This window comes from Cryptomeria japonica, chromosome 6 (genome assembly GCF_030272615.1).
Source record: "Cryptomeria japonica chromosome 6, Sugi_1.0, whole genome shotgun sequence".
Lineage (NCBI taxonomy): Eukaryota > Viridiplantae > Streptophyta > Pinopsida > Cupressales > Cupressaceae > Cryptomeria > Cryptomeria japonica.
The window spans coordinates 431,610,583-431,630,441 of NC_081410.1; the positions used below are offsets into that span (position 1 = coordinate 431,610,583).

Here is a 19,859-nt window from a genome sequence, read left to right on the forward strand (position 1 = left end):
CTCCGCCGAAGACAAGCAAAATGCGTTAAGTCAATGAATAACCCCTCGTGCATGATACAGATTCATCAAAAAAACTCCATGGAATCGCCATGTCGACCTCAGATTCGTCGGGATTCGTGGGTCAAAATGGGGATACATTTTAGGAGGAAAAAAGAGGAACCCTGTCTGATTCCACAGGGATTCCAAGTCGAATCCGAATCAGACACGTACCATACTCGGATTTGGGGGAAAACTTGGAGGTACCAGTAACTTAGCATTTAACTGAAGCTAAAAAGCTAAATACGCTTTAAAAGCTAAAAACGAAAAGCTAACTACGCCTTCTAATAAAAGCAGTAGTAGTTACACTAAATGAGCTAAAAAGAACAACTAAGTCGACAACTAAGATGACCATTATAGAATAGATATAATATTATTTTAATACCCCCCCAAATGGTCATTGTACTCAAAACCCTACAAAAGACACTGCAGGTCTTTTGATCACAAATGCAAAGAACACTCTGTTGCTATAGAGATCCCCCCAAGATATGTAGGATGTTAATGACCAAGAGCACCAAAAGCTATCCAATCTGATGTCATCCTCACATGTGAATTATAGAACTGTCACACGAATTATTGAGTTGAAAACACGATTTTGAGGAAAAATCGGCAAACCCTCCAAAGAACAACAAACACTATTTTAGCAAAAACCACAAAAACTTTTGTAGATGAGCATTGAGCACTGTTCGCTCTAGCAATTTCAAAATAGGCTGCAAGATACCACGGTCGCAGATGTTTGCCCCAACAACTCCAAGTGTGACCCAAAATTGATTGCATCAAAGCACAATTTTTGTGGAAAAAACCGTCAAACCCTGAAATCTGAGGTTACAAATCACCCTTTTTGTGGAAAAAAAGGTAAAACCCATATAACCAAAATCCCATGTGAACTTCATGAATGATAGATTCGAAAAAACCAATAAACAATTTTTCAGGAAAAAATTGTGTTGACTGCAACAAAGCACGATTTTGTGGAAAAAACCGTCAAACCTTGAAATCTGAGGTTACAAATCACCCTTTTTGTGGAAAAAAAGGTAAAACCCATATAACCAAAATCCCATGTGAACTTCATGAAGTATAGATGATTTTTTAGTCGAAAAAACCAATAAACAATTTTTCAGGAAAAAATCGTGAAAACCCTCAAACAATTTTTCAAGAAAAAATCGTGAAAACCCACTAAACAATTTTTTAGAAAAAATCATGAAAAACCCTAAGACAAATTTTGAGAAAAATTATAAAATCCTGCCCATTATTATTTTTGGCAAAAAAAAATCAGAAAACCTAAATGTATATTATAATAACCAAAAAATATTTTTAAGGAAAAAATTATAAAACGCCAAATTAATTTTTGTTTTTGGAAAAAATTATAAAACCCTTCAAAATAATTTTTTTATAGGGAAAAAATTATAAAAACCTGAAAATAATTTTTTATGGGAAAAAAATTATAAAACCCTAGTTGTAGAGAAAAGGCACTCAAATTGGTGCCTAACAAAAAAATCTCCATGAGCAAATATGCTGTTGCCATGAAAGGAATTGTGTCCAAAACAAAATGTGTGGACTCCCGTCAGAAAAAGCCTTAAACACGGGTATGAACGGGATGCAGAACCTAAAAAACATGATTTGCAAACAGACCGCGAATAGAAAATGCAATGAAAATCGCGTTAAACACCAATGCAAGCTATATCAAGCAAAAAAAATCGCAGAAAAAACTTTTGTTTGTGTAAAAAAAATGAGGGCAGATGTTGCGTGGGTTTTTTAGAGGGAGAGTCACTGTGGGAGAAGCAGGTCGGAGGAATATTGCTCGCAAAAACCCACGAAACAATGTCTATTCCGAAAAAACTCATGAACAGAAAGAATCTCGAACAATGAAGCCGCACTAAGCAAACATAGAAAACGCAAATCCAAACACAGGTGTCGCGGGCTAAAAAAATTGAAACTGCTGTTGGGTATAGAAAATGCCCTCTTGTGACTGAAAAACCGCACTGAGACATAGCCGACGCCACACAGAGCCTCGAAAATCGCGGGGAAAACGTGACTTTTGTTGATTTTAGTGCTTAGATTAGTAGTATATGACAGAAAACATAAATTGAATGCCTAACAATTATACTGACTTAGTTCAGTGGTCAGATTTGATATAATTGAACAAAATTAGCAGGCACAGTAGAAGGAAATTAAATGCACAAAATGAAGAAGCACACAACACTTTTTACCTTGGGAAAACCTCCCATTTGGAGAAAAAACCCAGCAACAAAGGAACTCAAATTCTGATTATATTAGGGCAGTTTTACAGTTACAAAGTTAGCCAGCTAGGGCAGAAATCATCATAGTGAATGTCATACTTATCTAAGAACTTTGTGAGCAAGAGGACATCAATGGATTCACAGTACAATCAATATGATTCACTGACCCAACAATGGATGTTCGCTGTCCACAACAGTGATTTCACACATCAATGAGAACTTGAACACTTTAGAATGAATTCGCACACCTTCCTTGCAATTCAACAATCAGAATTGCACTTTGCAGAGCAGAGGTATTCGCTGATCATCATTATTTGTCTTCGCTGATATGAAGGAGACCTTGCTGACCTTTGGAGGAAGAATTCACACTATAAGGAGCAGAGATATTTCACACTTCTCAAATCAATCTGATTTGCATGATGTAATTGTGTGTTTAAGCCTTGCAAGTGGCTTGTATATATATGGGTTCATCTTTTGGACTTATCTCTAAGTCGGCCCATTTAACCTTGGGCGCCAAAACCATTTTGCACGCTACATGTTGATTTTTGCATATTACAATGTTGTGGATAGGTCCACACATTTGGAGTGTACAATGCCGCCCACTTAGGGCTTAACTTCGCACATTACAATATAGGGTTGGCCCTATAATGGAAGCATACGTTTCTTTTGTGCTTGCCGTGTAAGGAGAGAAGGGCCAGGCCTTGTTATCGGATTCCAATGTTGCCTTTAAGGCAATTAGAATCCGATTAACTTATTATTTTTTTACCAAAGTTAAAATAAACAACATTCCCTCTTAATTAGGGAGAAAAATAATCTTACAACCAGGTTACAAGATTAGGGCCCAACCCTAAGTAATACATACAATGTTTAAATTGTAATTCGAACTTAGCTGTCAACTTCAAATACTCCTTAGAGAGGATCACAACAAGTAGCCACAAATAATAGCCCATAGTATCCATCTTGTACTGCCTGTGGAGGGTGAATCCAAAACTTTAACATGCACAATTGCAAGTCATGAATACATACACAAGTATTCATGCACATCATTGAGTCTTTCCATGTTATCCATCACGCATATCCACCATTCATTGCCTTTACCTTAGTATTCTCCCAAAGAAGAATGCAACATCAGAATATCATAATCTTCCATCTTGCACCCAAGCATAGAGTGGAGTTACTACATAACCATTGTCCTCCATCTTGCACACAAGCATAGAATGGAATCTAATAAACATAATCCTCCATCTTGCACACAAGCAAAGAATGGAATAAACATAATCCTCCATCTTTCACACAAGCAAAGAATGGATCCACCTTATATTGCCCTCAGAGGGTGGAGAGGATCTTTTCTACCATTTTACATTGCCCATAGAGGATGGTTACATTTGATCTTCTCCCTGAGAAGAGTACAAGACCACCTTGCATTGCCCGCAGAAGGTGGTTGATACAACACAATGTTTCACTGAGGTTGAGACTCCCTTTCAACCAAAGTTCCCAGACTCGGATTTGGCTCGGACTCGGCAAGGCCGACTCGACTTGTGACTCGGCCATGACTCGGCAATGACTCGGCAAAATAAAAAAACCCTTGAAATCAAGAGATTTTTAACAATTTAAAACTTGTTTCATGTACCCATTATTGAATAAAGCCCAATTATAATGTGTGCTAGCTTGTTATGCCATGAAAGACATGCTGGTAGAGTATCTACTTGTTTGGGGCTTCTGTTTAGTATTTTCTTTGGCCAAATTGAAATTTTGGGAGCACCAACATGAGACATCATGAACATCTTCACTTGGAAACTGTAAGGAGTGCTTGTGTATGGTAGCATTAAATAGTGTGCTTGTTGAACTTAGGTTTTACCTTGGGACTATAGTTGACCTTGGTCTTTCTTGGACCTCTTAGTTTTTAGGCTATATATATGTTGGATGGAAGGGAGAATTGTGAGGCCAGAAGGGTTTGAAAATATGCTCCTTAGAGACATGTCCCTTGCCAAAAATAACCTTGTGCCCCATGGGAGATTTTTTGGGATGTGGGGACAGGTCGGAAATGTCTCCAACTCACCCCCTTTTTTCAAAATTTTAAGAAACATCCCTGTTGTGAGGTACTCACACATCGCCCCATTGCAAATGAAGACCCCCACTTTTTGCTTTCTAGGGTTAGCTCTTTTAGTTTTGTTGTTGGTCGTTTTAGTGTCTTAGCCTTTGCATTGAAGGGATTGAGTTTCTCAAAGGTCATCAAATCAGGTGGATCTCCTCAAGGTGGAGTGAAGGAGGTTAGGTCAATTGAGTCATTAGGGGTTATTTAGATCATTCCTAGGGTTTTTGTGTACTATTTGGTCACGCTTCATGTTGCTAAATCAAACCTTGGTTGAATGCATAGTGTCCTCCTAGGTCTTGTCCCTTACATCAAGGTCAGAGTGAACTTGCCTTAAAAGTCTAGAATGTCATCTTGATCCTGAAATGGCTTGAAATTTGACTAAGTCTGGAAATTTGAAGGATCCTCCAAAAACTAGATTTTGCATTATAACTCATGGAGGTCCAAAACCACTCTCAAACATCCTAACAATATATATGGAATATAACTTAAAGTATAAGAAAGAGAAAAGACATAAGGAAATGTCACTTATACTTAAATGTTATATTCCATATATGAATCTTGGCGGAGAGACTAACTTGTCAAACAAGTCAAAACATTGACCTGTCGTGGCCGAGTCTTGGAGCTTGGACTCGGCGAGTTTTGCCAAAACTCGCCTGACTCGCGAGTCAGGGGAGGTATGGTCAAAACTTGCTGAGTCCGAGTCTCGAGTCAGCAAAACTCGCCGAGCTTGGCTCGACTCGCCAACTCGGCAAACTCGCGGCGAGTTTGGGAACTCTGCTTTCAACCAAGGCGGTGTTCTCCACAACTCCAAGTCTATCTTTTGAAGTATTCAAGCTTCAAGAGACTTGGTGAGAACATCTGCAACACAAGATTGTCCTGCCATAAAACACTGAATTGTCAGGTATCTCTATACAACCCTGATAATAAATCAAAACAACATAACAAGAATTTTGAGAAACCACACTGCTTCTCTTGATGCAACACTTGCAACAATGTATTTAGCTTCAACAATACTCAATGCAACTGAGGACCGTTCCTGTAGGTCCAAGAGATCGCAACGAGTCCAAGCTGAAACGAATGCTTGAAGTGTTTTCCTTGTCCGTAACACTTCTTGACCAGTTTGAACCTAAGTAGTCTTCTAATGTGATGGCAGCTTTAGCCCATAATCAATTGTGTCTTGCAAATATATCAAGATATGCTTGGTTGCTACAATATGCTTAGCTTTGATTAGCCAAAGCACTCACCAATCAACTTGCCTCTATTCAGATGACTGTAAAATCATATTTGGTTGTAGACATACTCAACTTCTTCAAGTTAGTTTCCATATAGGTTTACAATCCATATTCTAACTCTTTCAACATATCAATAGAAAACTTGACTTGGAATAATTTCATTATATCCTTGCCACTCTTTTAACCTAGAAGTAATGCATTTTAGATTTAGATCTTCCATCTCAATTCTGAGCTAATTCTTTCTTATATCAAATTATGAGACTATCTTTATCAGTCAGAGTTAGATCATCCACATAAGAAATCAGAATTGGCATTTCAAATACTTCAAGGATAATTCAAGGAATAGGTTAGAATCTTTACAAAACCCTAGGCTTATCAAGTAATTGTCCATTCTTTCATACCAAGAGTTTAATTGAAGATCATAGGGCTCCCTCTTAATCCTCAATATTAGACTGATAGCCAAGCATCATAGTATCATAAGTATTCATAAACAAAGATGAGAAATGCCAACTTCACCTTTTATGAATTGGACCCATGGCGCAATTATGATCATGATATATCTTCAAACTTCTTCTAATTGAGTGTGAAGATCCTTATGCCTTATTTCAAAGCTCCCTCTGAAGCCACATCAATCCAAACTTATGGATTTCTGATGTCAGCATGGCCTTGGCCCTCGTCATACATCATCTACTATATGAGGTTATATAAAAATGACCTTGAGTGAGAATCACAACATTCATGATAAGTTAGATGCATCCCTTTAACAATATAACCAATGATACATAGAATGTTGAGACAATACTTATGTGACACAAATTAAAAAGAGCCAGCCTATAACATACAACCTGAAACTTGTACATCACCATACAGGTTATAACAAAAATCTAATTTTCATGAAGGATGTACAAAGAAACTCATAAGGGTTAAGTCATGTTCATTTGCTGCCTCACCAAGATTTCCACAGATTTGAGAGTACATGCATTCAACCATTAGTATGACCTAATAGAGTCTACAATTAGCTCACAAAAGTATGATAGTTATCAACTAGAACAATTCTAAGTCAGCAATTGAGGATATAGTGTATATCATTAATTTCCATAATACTTCACACTTCATGATAACAAATACTCAACTGAAAAGTCAGTTTTATGTAACTATTATAGAATCATTCAATTGATAGTCAAAACTCAATCAGATCATAGATAGGGAAGTACTAATACCTTTTAATAGTGAAGTACCACATGATGGTGACATAGAATGTTTACAAGGAGAGTGAAGTATACTTACCAATGAAGATACTAACCAAGCAATGATAGTGAGGGCCTGATAGAGAACTATACTTACAAATCAATAGCAATTAGTAAGCTGCAGTATATATAATCAAAATGACAAACCAGCTAAGGTTGATACATGACAACCTATAATGTATGCTTTCAAATCACAGGGCTAGAGTCAAGCTACCACGGTGCCATAGCTCATGACATTCATTGAAGCTATCAACGGTACCACCAACTATTCAGGGAAAGTCAATGGGAGAGATCTTAACATTAATATATGGTTGGTAACAGAGTTGCCCCAAAATGGTGCAGGAAGGACAATATACTACCGTCTTTTCCAATCTTATATCTTGAACATAATTTATCATGTAAGAATGAAATGTTGCAATAGTATTCAACAGTAAACCTGTGAGAATAACCTTGCAACCTAAACAATAACTAGACTTCCAACAGTATTCAATTAACTTGTAGATTCAAAATTTTCAGATTAAGCATGCAGGTTCAAAACATTAGCTCAGAGAATATTTATTCGCTTAATTCAACAATTTCAGATTCAATTAAGATCTTAAACACTACATAAATATGCAACCCAAATGAAATAATAAACCTTTAACAACAACCTTAATTAACCAAGAACCCTCTTATAATATTCGGTTTAACAAGGACTAAATAGAGACTCTTTAACAAGTAGTAAATATAAGAATCTCTCAATAAGACGACTTTGATGACAATGAAAACATTAAATGTTAAATGAACGAATCTTTTATTTTAAATTATTGAGAGAATACACCTGAATGTGCCAGTTTCACTATCAGCCTGACGAAGACTTCCACACGAATTGCAAATACTACCATGCAGGCTTCTCCATTGGTCAAAGGTGAATCATATCCTAATTGTTGCAAATGCACCCTCATTTGCATTAGGTTCGCTGATCAATGAAACTTGTTTCCAGCCTAAAGAAGATGTTCACAGTTTCAAGACCTAATTCATTGACCAACATGCCATAACCTAATTCTTTCTTTTGGTTTCAGTGTTGCTTCAGATCTGATTTCTATTTGAACCTGTCACCAAAGAAGGAAAGAACAAGAGACTGAAATTACATGATTAAATCTGATCATTGGTTAGTACGAACCTGGCTCTGATACCATGTTGATTTTAGAGCTCAGATTAGTAGTATAGGATAGAAAACATAAATTGAATGCTTAACAATTATATTGACTTAGTTCAGTGGTCAGATTTGATATAATTGAACAAAATTAGCAGGCACAGTAGAAGGAAATTAAATTGGTTTTCCCAGGGTAAATAGTGTTGTGTGCTTCTTCATTTTGTGCATTTAATTTCCTTCTACCGTTCTTGCTAATTTTGTTCAATTATATCAAATCTGAGCACTGAACTAAGTCAGTATAATTGTTAAGCATTCAATTTATGTTTTCTGTCCTATACTGCTAATCTGAGCACTAAAATCAACAGAGATATTTCAAACTTCTCAAATCAGACTAATTCGCATGATGTAATTATGTGTTTAAGCCTTGCAAGTGGCTTGTATATATATGGGCTTCATCTTTTGGACTTATCTCTAAGTCGGCCCATTTAACCTTGGGCGCAAAACCATTTTGCACGCTACATATTGATTTTTGCATATTACAATGTTGTGGATAGGTCCACACGTTTGGAGTGTACAATGCCGCCCACTTAGGGCTTAACTTCACACATTACAATATAGGGTTGGCCCTATAATGGAAGCATACGTTTCTTTTGTGCTTGGCGTGTAAGGGGAGAGAAGGACCCAGCCTTGTTATTGGATTCCAATGTTGCCTTTAAGGCAATTGGAATCCGATTAACTTATTATTTTTTTACTGAAGTTAAAATAAACAACTTTGGCCCCTAGAAACACGAAACCTTCAACACCCAGAAAAACACAAGGTCAGGCTGAAAATTGTGCCGAAAAACATGAAAAAATTGTGGCGAACACAGGCATAGAAAAATCGTGCGAAACACAGAAACAGTGGGAAAAATTCTGACGCAGTAAAAATTGTGAAATACAGAGAATGCAAGAAGAGCAGAAACAGGGCGCAATTCTCATGGAAAATAATGCAAAAATTTCCAAAAGCCCACGAACTGAAACACAAAAATTTGTAGAAACATTAGCTCGCCCAAGAAAATGATTTTTTTTTCTGGAAATAAATTCCAGGTAGCGCTTCCACGATTGCCAAATCCTAACAAATCCCATCGATCTGCTCTCATACCATGAAAAATTAATTGCTGAAATAATCGAATTATCTTATTCATGAATATACATCGTATATATGGAGAATTACATGACGGTGTTCTAAAAAGAACAAACCGTTTAATTGAAGTTAAATAGCTAAATATTCTTAAAAAGCTAAAAAGCTAAAAACGAAAAAGCTAATACTACGCCTTTTAATAAAAGGAGCATTAGTTACACTAAATGAACTAAAAAAGACAACTAAGTCAACAACTAATATGACTATTATAGAATAGATATAATATTATTTTAATATGTTCTTATTATCTTGAAAAAATATGCTCACATGTATGGGTTTTAATTGTTTATATTCACAGTTACCAATTTCAAAAATTTTGGTTTGGTTTGAAAGGTAATTTTTTTTGGAAATCCACATTTAAAAAAAATTCACGAAACTGCAAATTTTAAAAAAAATCCAGTGAAACTTCTATAGGAATTGTAAAATCTAGATTGAATCAGACAAATCTAACCAGTCAAAATCATTTTGATCTGGCTGGATTTAGAACAGATCTGACCAAATCTGGTAATTATGGCCATATTTGTTTCAGTGTGTTACATTTTCTATCTTAGATTTGTGTCCATTGAGAATGGTTTTTAGATTATGTCAGTCTTTTAAATTGCGCCCCAAATTCATTATAGTCAACATGTTTGAATCTATAAATCTATTTTCAACAAAGAGGGACATTTTTCCTGTTGAATGGCTTTTCCTTTCTGCAACTTATTCTTATTGCAATCATGTATTCAGTTTCTTCAGTTGTTTTACATGATGTGATTATTCTGCTATTAGATTTTATACCTTTCAAAAAGGACAAGTTAGGTGTTAAGGGCTGTATATATATTTCATAGCATAACCTTACAATGGGATATTTGCCTGTTAGTGCCGATTATGCAGGATAATGTTTAGCTTTTTAAGTAATAGTTTTTGGAAAATCAGTGTAAATGGAAAGGAAAGAAAATAAGTTAATATCATTCAGTGAATAGGGAATTAGGTTAAGTGAAAGCAAGACAGAATAGCAATCAGTAATGGTTGAATGCAATTAATGGTTGCAAGTCAGATGGACAGTTTCTCTCTAGTTCTGTCTCCCATTCTATAAAAGAATTGAAAGATGTAAGTGTTGCAAACAGTAATGGTTGAATGTGATTGATATATGTTGGTTATTAAGTTTTTAAACTTGTTTTCTCTACTTTATATACTGATAAATCTGCATGCTTCCAAATCACTAATGTAAAATACTTGTTCTAGTTTTGCAGGTGCCTAGAAAAGTGCTTTTAACTAGAATATTGAAGGCTTCACTTTTAAAGGAATGGTTACAAAAGGACCCTGTAACTGGAAATCCAGATGCACTATTGTTAGCTTTAAAGCTTTTTGACAAACTTCCTTTAGAGATGAGAAATTTATGCAAGATGATACCACATGTGTGCAGCTTGAGTGATTTATTCACCCCTGATAATATGCTACTTCTTGTTCCTTCATTGAAGGTAATTTTAGATTGACGATTATATAGTAAATGCTAGTTAAATTTATGTACGTAATAAATAATGCAAGATCTGTATCTTAGTGAATGGCATTTTTGGATTGCAGGAAGCATCCTTCTGTCATCCTCGGGTTCACTCCGTCTGGCAAGCTCTCTTAGACATTTTGTTTGTAGAGCTAGAAAAAGTCACCAAGCACCCAGTTTCATGTCATTCTTCTGAGAAAACAAAGAAAAGCCAAAAACGCAACAGTGCAGAAAAGAATCTGGCAAAGAGGCTTGCTTGTTTTTGGGAAGTGGTAGTTGAAGGAACACTTCTGCAATCATCTCATGACCGAAAGCATTTAGCTATTGATATTTTTCTTATGATACTTCCAAGGATACCTGCATCATTTGTTCAAATTTTTTTGTCCAACAAGTTTGTACAGTGTTTAGAGGATGTTTTATCAGCCAAGGACAGTCATCTTTACAAATCTGCACAGCATTGCTTGGAGGAAGTGATAAAATGGTCTTTTGATGATGATGAGCGCCGAGTAGCAGTGGTTATAGCTTTGCAAGTAAACAGTGATGGAAAGTTTGATAATAATACCAGAACACAAACGGTAAGAAAATTGGTCAGTAAATTCGACACAGCTGGAGGATCCTTATTGTTTTTGCAGAAATTGATTGGCATATTTCTGGAAGGAAGTCATCTTGAGATAGATAAAAGAAGTTATCCAGATAAGATTCATGCAGTGCAAGAAGATGAAGCATCAAACGTAGGGGTCAAGTCCATGGATGAAGATGGTGAAAGCTTACCGGGAACAGCAAGTGATTCAGATGATGTTCTCAGGTCGTGGATAGTGGATTGCATTTATCATCTTTCAAAAAATGCTTCTCTTGAACCTGCTGCAAAATTTCCTCTTCAAAAGGAGATATTGAAATTTCTTGCTGTGCAGGGATTATTTACTGCATCTCTAGGTATAGAGGTAACATCTTTTGAATTGCAAGAGAAGTTAAAGTGGCCAAAGAAATCTGCATCGGTCCAAATAAGGAGGCTTTGCATTGAGCAAATGCAGCATTTGTTAGCAGATGCACAGCGCTTATTGATTTCAGAGAAACATGCAGAAATAGATGAGAATATGCAGCATGAATTGAGTCCATTGGAATCGAATGACTTGGGAGCATATGCAATGTGCTTTCTGGGGACATTGCAGAATATCCCATCAGTCTCTCTATTTTGGCCCTTGAGTAAGGATGATGAACATACATTTAACAAAATGCTTGATGCAGAAACACAACTTTTTCGAGCGGTTAGTTGTATTCTGAACTAACAATTCTACTTATTCTTATAGGAGAACCGGACCTACAGAAATGCATGTTTGAACACATTTTTTCTTTGTCGATACCTTTTTAAAATAATCTGATCTTTGAGATATTCCTGTGACCTGCTTCATTCTGTGATGTGGGCATGGTTCACATTTGTAGAGTTTTATGCTATTTTTTTCCTTTTGTGATTTTAGTGCATGTGTTAAGAAACATGTAATTATAAAGCAATCAATTAATTAAGTTGCAAATCATATTTTTACTAGCGTCATTGTCTGACACTCGGTCCATATTGCACCTTCATCCCTCTAATCTTTTTTGGAAATTTACATTACAGGCCCATAAAGCTGGGAGTAACATCAGGAGAATGCAAGCAATGCGCTTTTTACTTATACAGTTGTTACTTCAAATTCCCCTTAAACATGGGGAAATTTGTGAAACAGCTACTGAACTTCTGATATGCTGCAAGGAGGCATTTGATAATGTTATAAATCTTGATGTTGAAAGCCACAATGAGGAGAATGTCACACCTGCTTTTATGGATGTTCTTATAGATGCATTGCTTTCTTTGCTACCTCAGTCATCAGCTCCTGTGCGTGTGGCTGTTGAGCAGGTATCTTTATTTTTCTCAGTCCATATTGTACAGGGATTTCCTATCCATATTTGATGTTTCTAAACCAAAGTTGAATTTCATTTCTTTATTGTCATGCAGGTGTTCAGGTGTTTTTGTGACAGTATAACTGATTCAGGAGTAATGAATATGCTGCGAGTTGTGAAGAAGGACCTGAAACCACCTCGACGTAAACCAATTGTTCTTGGGGATAGTGATGAAGAAGATCCTATAGAGATTGAAGAATCTGAAAGTGGTGATGAAGCAGAGGAATCTGAGGATGAGGAACATTCTGATGACAATCTTGAAGAACAGGAGAAAAAAGATCAAACTGAATCAGTACTTGAAGAGAAAAATTCCAAAGGAACAGGAGACTCAGATGACATGGATAGTGAGTTTGATGATGATGCAATGTTCAGATTGGATACTTATCTTGCCCAGATTGTTAAAGATAAAAGTAATGCAGTTGGGAGTGATACTGCCCAATCACAGCTAGTGAATTTTAAACTACGAGTACTCTCTCTTCTAGAGTTCTATCTCCAAAGGAACTCCAATAAACCGATTGTTTTGACTATTTTCTCATGTTTGCTGCAAGCTTTTGAGAAGAATTCTTCTCCAACAGAAGGAAATGAACAACTTGCCAACCGCATTGGGGTTATTTTAGAGCGGAAAATTTGTAAAGCGAAAGAGTATCCCAAAGGTCTGGAGGTGAACTTCTCGCTTTTGGAGGGTCTTTTGGATAAGGTTCTAAAACTGGTCTCCCGTCCTAAGGGAAAAAAGATCGAGTCTTTGGCTCAGACATGTACTTTCTGGCTCTTGAAGGTTATACATGGGAATTTGAATGGTGCCAAGGTAGATGAGGTTTCAAAAATATTCTTTCCATCATTAGAAGGTTTCTTTGCCAGTAAAAAATGCTGTCTGAAAGGAGGTTTTGTGAGGGAAGTGTTCAGACGCCATCATTGGTTAGGCACTGCATGCTTTAGAGTGCTTGTGGAAAATTTCCTAAAAGCCAAATCAGAATTCCTACAATGTGAAGCTTTATCAATTATGGACACGCTTATAAGGCCCGTGATCAGCAAATCTTCACAGAATAGTTGTCAAAATTTGCAATTCCTTGAGGTGAATTTGTCTCAACTAGCTGAGTTGATCCGACATCTTTTGCAAAGACAAGCCAAAAAGGCTTTTCGATTGCAGGCGCTTCAATTTTGCAAGGGAGTGCTTGAAGCGATACAACTTCTGAAACTTGAGAAGTCCTTTGCTGAGTTGCTTCAACTTCATGAACTTATCACTCCTGAGTCTTATATAGGAGATCTCTTACGAACAAAACTTGGTTTAGAAAAATGAAAGTTAACATGTTTTTCCTTTTTTTGCAAGGTTTGCTACTGGATAAAATGAAGAGCTGAAATGCTTTTAAACTCATAAAATAGACACTTAATTTGGTTCGGAGCAATTTTTGTACAGAATTTTTAGCGCCTTATTAAATATATTTTTTTCTTGGATTCTGTGTTGAGTTCACAAATGCAGTGGAGAGTATTTTTGTTTTCTTCTCCTGATTGGTATCCCTTTGCTTGCATTTAGTACATATACATCTATTTTTAAACAAGTTTTATGGGTGCTAAATGTAGAGTGAATAATACGTTTTCTAATGATACATGGAACCAAGGGACTCTAAATCTGCAGAATGGAGAATATGCATGAGTGCTCTTGTATTGGACAGCGAATACTTATCGTTCCTGCTTGTGGCAAATTGGAGCTTTGAGATGGTAGTCAGATGTACAAAAAATACTTGAAATGCGGGCTAGAAAGACAATGCACTGCAGCCAATGCTATATTTGTACGGTCAATTAGATTCTTCTCATTAGGAAAGTATGCATATTTGCTTTTCTCTGAGAAACCAATCAGGATAAGTACACATGAATGCAAATGCAGCACCCTTACTTCACATGGGTGCAAATCGCATGAGATTTGTTCTGTAATGTTTTCTTGTTTCTTAGTAGATTCATTAAATCTGTAATGTTTTTTGGCTCAGTAGTAATAGAATGGGATAGATATTATATATCAAAGTCAATATTATATAGCACTGGATTTATAAATGTTAATAATAGAGTTTAAAGATTATAGAATATATCTATAACTGAGACAAATACACACAATGTTTATTTATCACTATTAATTGGTTTAAGACTTGAGCATATTAAGACCAATATTAATTTATAGATTGACATTCAATAATATGGAATCTGGATAGTAAATAACAACTTTTGAGAATTCACTAATATTAACTTATCTCATTTACTAATAATTATGAATATCTCTTTGAATTAAGTTTTAGTACTTATCTGAATCAGAGGACTTGGAATTGTCATTTTTATCCTAGAAAGATTTTAGTGGTCTTTGCTCTCATAGATACGATACTCTCCAAGAGGAATAATTCTTATTTATAACTCAGCATGAATAAATTGCTTGACACTAGTACCCCAGAGCCAGACACAATTAACACTTACACATGCTAGAGCCATGCTCAACAGTCAACACAACATGTTTCAGAGTAATTACTCAATATGCATAACACAACACGTTTCAGAGTAATTACTCAATATGCATAACACAACATGCTTTAGAGTAATCATTCAACATGTGCAGCACATTCTAGAGTGATTACTCAATATGCATGCATTATATAGCATGTTCTGGAGTAAACACTCAACAAGTGAAACAGCCCTGGTTAAGACAATCTCAAGTGTACTCTGTAACTTGATTTGGACACTGTATGCCCCTTCTCCAATGCCCATAGCCCACCAAACCATCACCTTCTTCATTGAGTGATCTCCATACCCCTTACCAATTGCATAAATGCTTTATATAAGCTTTAAGGACTGGTTTTCAAACCACGACACCCTTTCACAAAGGTTTGGTTTTAACTAAATACATTTATTCCTCCCCCTTGAAAGAGTTCTTTCAAATATACTTTGCTAATCTTTATTTTAACGAAGGATCATAATATCATTAGCCGATAGGCTATATTATGTGGGGAAACCCACCGGGTTTTCCTCGTCTGATGCCGGGAAAAGTTACTGTGAAAAAATTCTGCAAGCAGTTTTCATGCCTGAAATATTTTTGGTGGTAGTTTTCAGCACCGCCTTTGATCCGATGCGACTTACCTGCTTTTCGTCTACCTTTTCCCACCACCTACATCACCTGCCATTCTCCACGGCTCCCTTACACCACTATTGAAGTCTATAATATTCATTGATGTATATTTACATCAAGATTTCTCTTGTTTGGGATGCTTCAGCAAAACAGGTCATGGTTCCTCCACCCTATCTGTTGCTGTATAGATTTTGTTTGGGCATACAAAAGTTTATATGATTTACTATGAGAAATGTGTTTTTGAAGTTGTTAAGGTAGCTCTTGTTTTTGAGCAGTTCTTAGTGATGTGAAATTGATGAGGAGTCTGATTATTTCCATTCTTGTGATGTAAATTGAGGCATTTGTGTGAGAGAACCGCTTTGTTTTCCTTTACATCTTTATTTATTAAGATTTTTCTGCTGTATGATGAAAACAGATTGTTTTCACGGCAGTCATCAGAGGCATTTATCTATAAAGATGACACATTCATTTTGTTTCTGATGGCTGCCAGTAATTTAAGGTAGGGCTGAATTAAGTCTAGAGTTGTAGAATGCGGTCTAGGTTTGAACTAGGGTTATAGTTTTAGTATTTGTTTTTTATTTTTGATGATGAGAGCTGTTTTGCGATGCCCAGTCAGGAGCTTTTTATTAATGGAGCTCCATTGAAGTTACAAAATACGGCTTGTCTGAAAGATGAATTAATTATTTACAGTGCTATTGGTATTTTTAAGGGTGCATGCTGCTAGATTGAACTTTCGTTTGATGAGATTTCTTTAGTTGTCTTGGATTTATTTTATAAAGGGTATGGTGTTTGTTTTGTGTATCAAATAAAAAAGCTGTAAATGAGGGTTTGTATACAGGGGAATTACATTTGGAACGTGGTCTGGTTTTGAAGAAGGGTTAGGTTAGGGCTTTAATATTTGTTTTTATGATCTTGATGATAAAAACATTTTTGTGACGCCCAGTCGGAGGAGCTTTTTATTCACAGATCTCCATTGAAAGTACAAAACACTGTTTGTGTGAAAGATGAATCAATTATTTACAGTGCTGTTGGTTTTTTTAATGGTACATGCTGCTAGATCTAAACTTTCGTTTGATGAGAGTTTTTTATGTCTTTGATTTATTTTTCAAAGGATATGATGTGTGTTTTGCGTATTAAATTAAAAAAGCTGTAAAGGAGGGTTTCTATACAGGGGAATTACATTTTCTCATTCGTAGAATAAATCTGTACCGATTAAATGCATGTGGTGAATATCATTGAATTCTCTGCATGTTAGGATTTAAGCTAGAATATTGTCAAGGTGGACTGTTTTTCCTAAACGTCTTATTTACTCTCTTTCAACAATTGCCAATTTTACCTTGACAACTTCTGCCAGATTTAAAAGGTGGTTTTTCTATCAAAATTATTGGCTAAAAAGATTGATTTCAAGAATCTAGATACCGTAGATCAGCTTATGTTAATAGTAAGATGAAAGATTGTAATTTCTGAACCTTCCCATTTAAGTAAACGCTTGTTAATCTGCTAATGTGATAGTTCATATTTTAAAGAGTTAAGTGATTTGAGGCATTGCTCTTTTTGAAGGAAACAATGAATGAAGTTTGAAATTGTTATAAGTATTCAACAGTGGATGAATAAATGAAACTGGGTACGTTAGGAATCAGGAATAAAACCTTGAGCTTGGAAACTTCAAAAACTGCAGGCCCAAATAATCTGGCCATTTGATAAACAAAAAAATCCAACTATAACATGAGGTAGTAAAAACTACTTCAAAATTCAAAGACAAAGAAGAGAGATCGAACAAGCATTATTACCACTTACCAAAGGATGATCTCTTTATCTGGTATCTGTTTTTCTTAAGCCTTAATTGGGATTGAAACAGAATACCCAAAAATCTTCCCCTCTGCCCAAATGGGGTGGAGGAGCAGGGGCAAGCTGCAGGCAAGGGACTGTTCTTCCTGCTATCCCTGCTGTCATGGCCACCATCTCTCAATCAGATCTCAATGCGAATCCCTCCTTTTAATGACAAATACTTTCCGTGCAAGTCCAGAAGCCTGTGGTGAAACCATCCCTGTAATTTCTGAAAATTATCATGAATGTTTTAGGAAATTGCGAATGATAATTTTTTTGTAAAACACTCATCCAGGCACAATCCATTTTCATAGAGTAGAACTCATGGAACAACACAAGCAACAATTCTTGAAATTAATTGTTACAGGGAAATGAATTTCAGAGAGATTGTAGTCAGACATGTTGTCATTAACTATTTTTGTAAAAATAGTGTGAAGTAAATGAAATAAAATCCTTTTGTAGCAAAATTTGTTAGGTATGCAAATGAACATAAAACCCTATTCTGTGAGTTGCCCACTTGCATTACCTAAAATTTATAAACAAACATTGGAAAACAGAAAAAACATTGAACCTTAACCAAAAGAATCCACAGAGGTATGCATACCTAGATTGCTGTGATGCCTTAAAACAAATTCTAAAACTGCAATCACAATTTGTGGGGAAAACATTGGAATTTGAAGACGATATAGACAAATAAACTTCCATCACAATTTGTGGGGAAACCATTCGAATTTGAAGATAGAGACAAATAGCTTTTACAATTTTCTTCTTTCCTGGGATTGATACAGTAGAACGGATACATATCAAAATCCTCAAAAATTCATCTCAAAAGAAAAAGGTTTTCAGATTCTAAGGTAGTTGCAAAATTGCAACTACTTGGAGAATAACAGCTGGACAGATATGGCTGCATCAACTGCCTTCAGCGAGAACTACATCATTCTTCGCTTGTGAAAAGATCAAACCTCCTGGTTCGGTGGTTATGGGCAGATCATGATTGAATTTTGTGAGTTCTGTTGTGCTCATCTGTGTATTGTCAGACTCAACATAATCTTTCCATTGTGTCAAATATAATTTGTAAATACCTGTTCTTCTTAAAGGCGCTTTCACATTTACAACCTTCTCAATTTTTTCCCGAGTCTTTGTTGGTACAATTTGTTGGAACTTGAATTTTTGTTGTTCAAGTAGATTCTCCTTCAACGGCACAGTAAGAGCAGATACCTGAAAGATTGAAAATAGGACTGATGTCAACTTTTTTATGCAAATCAATAATTCACGTTTTATTTATTTTATTCAATTTTGGGCGGGGCCCTATCTTATTTTAAGTTGCTGGTGTAAACTCTGTTTTTGCAGATGCATCAACTCTTCTTGTTCTTGAAAGTTTCTCTCATATTGTCAGAATTTTCCACTTGGTTTCTTATGTTTCCACCTCTTTTACATTCTCTTTATGCTCCTCTGCATCATGGCTCACACACATTGTTGCTGGAAAATCAATAAAAGAAATTCAATTAGGAACTCTGCTATACATTATATACGATATTCTAGTTGATCTGTTCACACTTGAACTTAATGCAAATTCTGCTTGTGGTAGGGCCAAATATCGTTGTTTGGGATATCTTTCAGCTTTGCTTCTTAGCAAATTATCTAAGTTTTGATTGACTGCTTGTGTGCAGATGATAAATGAAGCTGAACTTAACTTGGCTATCAAGCTTCTTTTACAAAAGTTTTGATTCACTGTCCGTGTGCAGATGATAAATGAAGCTGAACTTGACAAATGAAGGTGAATTTAACTTGGCTATCAAGCTTCTTTTACAATGTTATCAAAAAATTACCCTGAAGCTTGTTGCCCCTATTGTTGATTAGTATTTGGAACCCAATGAAGTCAACAATTTGATAAAAAATTTAGTTTGTTACACAATAAATTAGCCATTTTTGATAACCTATCAATCACTCTAAGAACATATCTGTTACCTTCTTGTGTAAATGACACTGCAAGTATAAAATCCACGGTGATAACTGCCCAAGATTCTTGCAAACAAAGAGTTTAACGAAATGAAGACTATAGTAGAGTATAATTAGCAAACCAAAGATCAAAGCAAATTGAAAATGTCAACCCATTGAATGTTTTAGCAAATTTATGATATTGGATTATTAGAACTTTGACAATTTTATCCAAGTGAAATTTGAGCAAATTCTTTATTTTAACAAATTAGAATAATAACAATTTTAACCATATATATATATATTTTTTTTTTTTTTTGAAAGAAGCATTTTTAATTTTTTTAGAATTATTTTATTTATGTAAAAATATTTAAGCATTACAATTACAATTTTTTTCCTGAACATGTGCTAAAT

At 35.5% G+C, this 19,859-nt stretch overlaps 1 protein-coding gene and 1 non-coding gene across 4 annotated transcripts in view; both read left to right on the forward strand.

Annotated features, from left to right (window-relative positions):
* Positions 1-14,032, forward strand: part of LOC131044158 (uncharacterized) — a 28,883-nt gene extending 14,851 nt beyond the window's left edge. For all 3 annotated transcript variants that reach the window (XM_059207389.1, XM_059207390.1, XM_057977427.2), the window contains 4 exons: positions 10,395-10,622; positions 10,726-11,907; positions 12,258-12,533; positions 12,633-14,032. In XM_059207389.1, the coding sequence (XP_059063372.1) occupies positions 10,395-10,622; positions 10,726-11,907; positions 12,258-12,533; positions 12,633-13,874 (2,928 nt within the window). In that variant the 3' untranslated portion in view covers positions 13,875-14,032. The remainder of the gene's footprint in view (positions 1-10,394; positions 10,623-10,725; positions 11,908-12,257; positions 12,534-12,632) is intronic.
* Positions 14,033-15,956: 1,924 nt separating this feature from the next.
* Positions 15,957-16,034, forward strand: LOC131044172 (small nucleolar RNA SNOR75). Its single transcript, XR_009105629.1, has one exon. It is a non-coding gene; the product is annotated as a small nucleolar RNA SNOR75 (small nucleolar RNA).
* Positions 16,035-19,859: the final 3,825 nt, after the last annotated feature.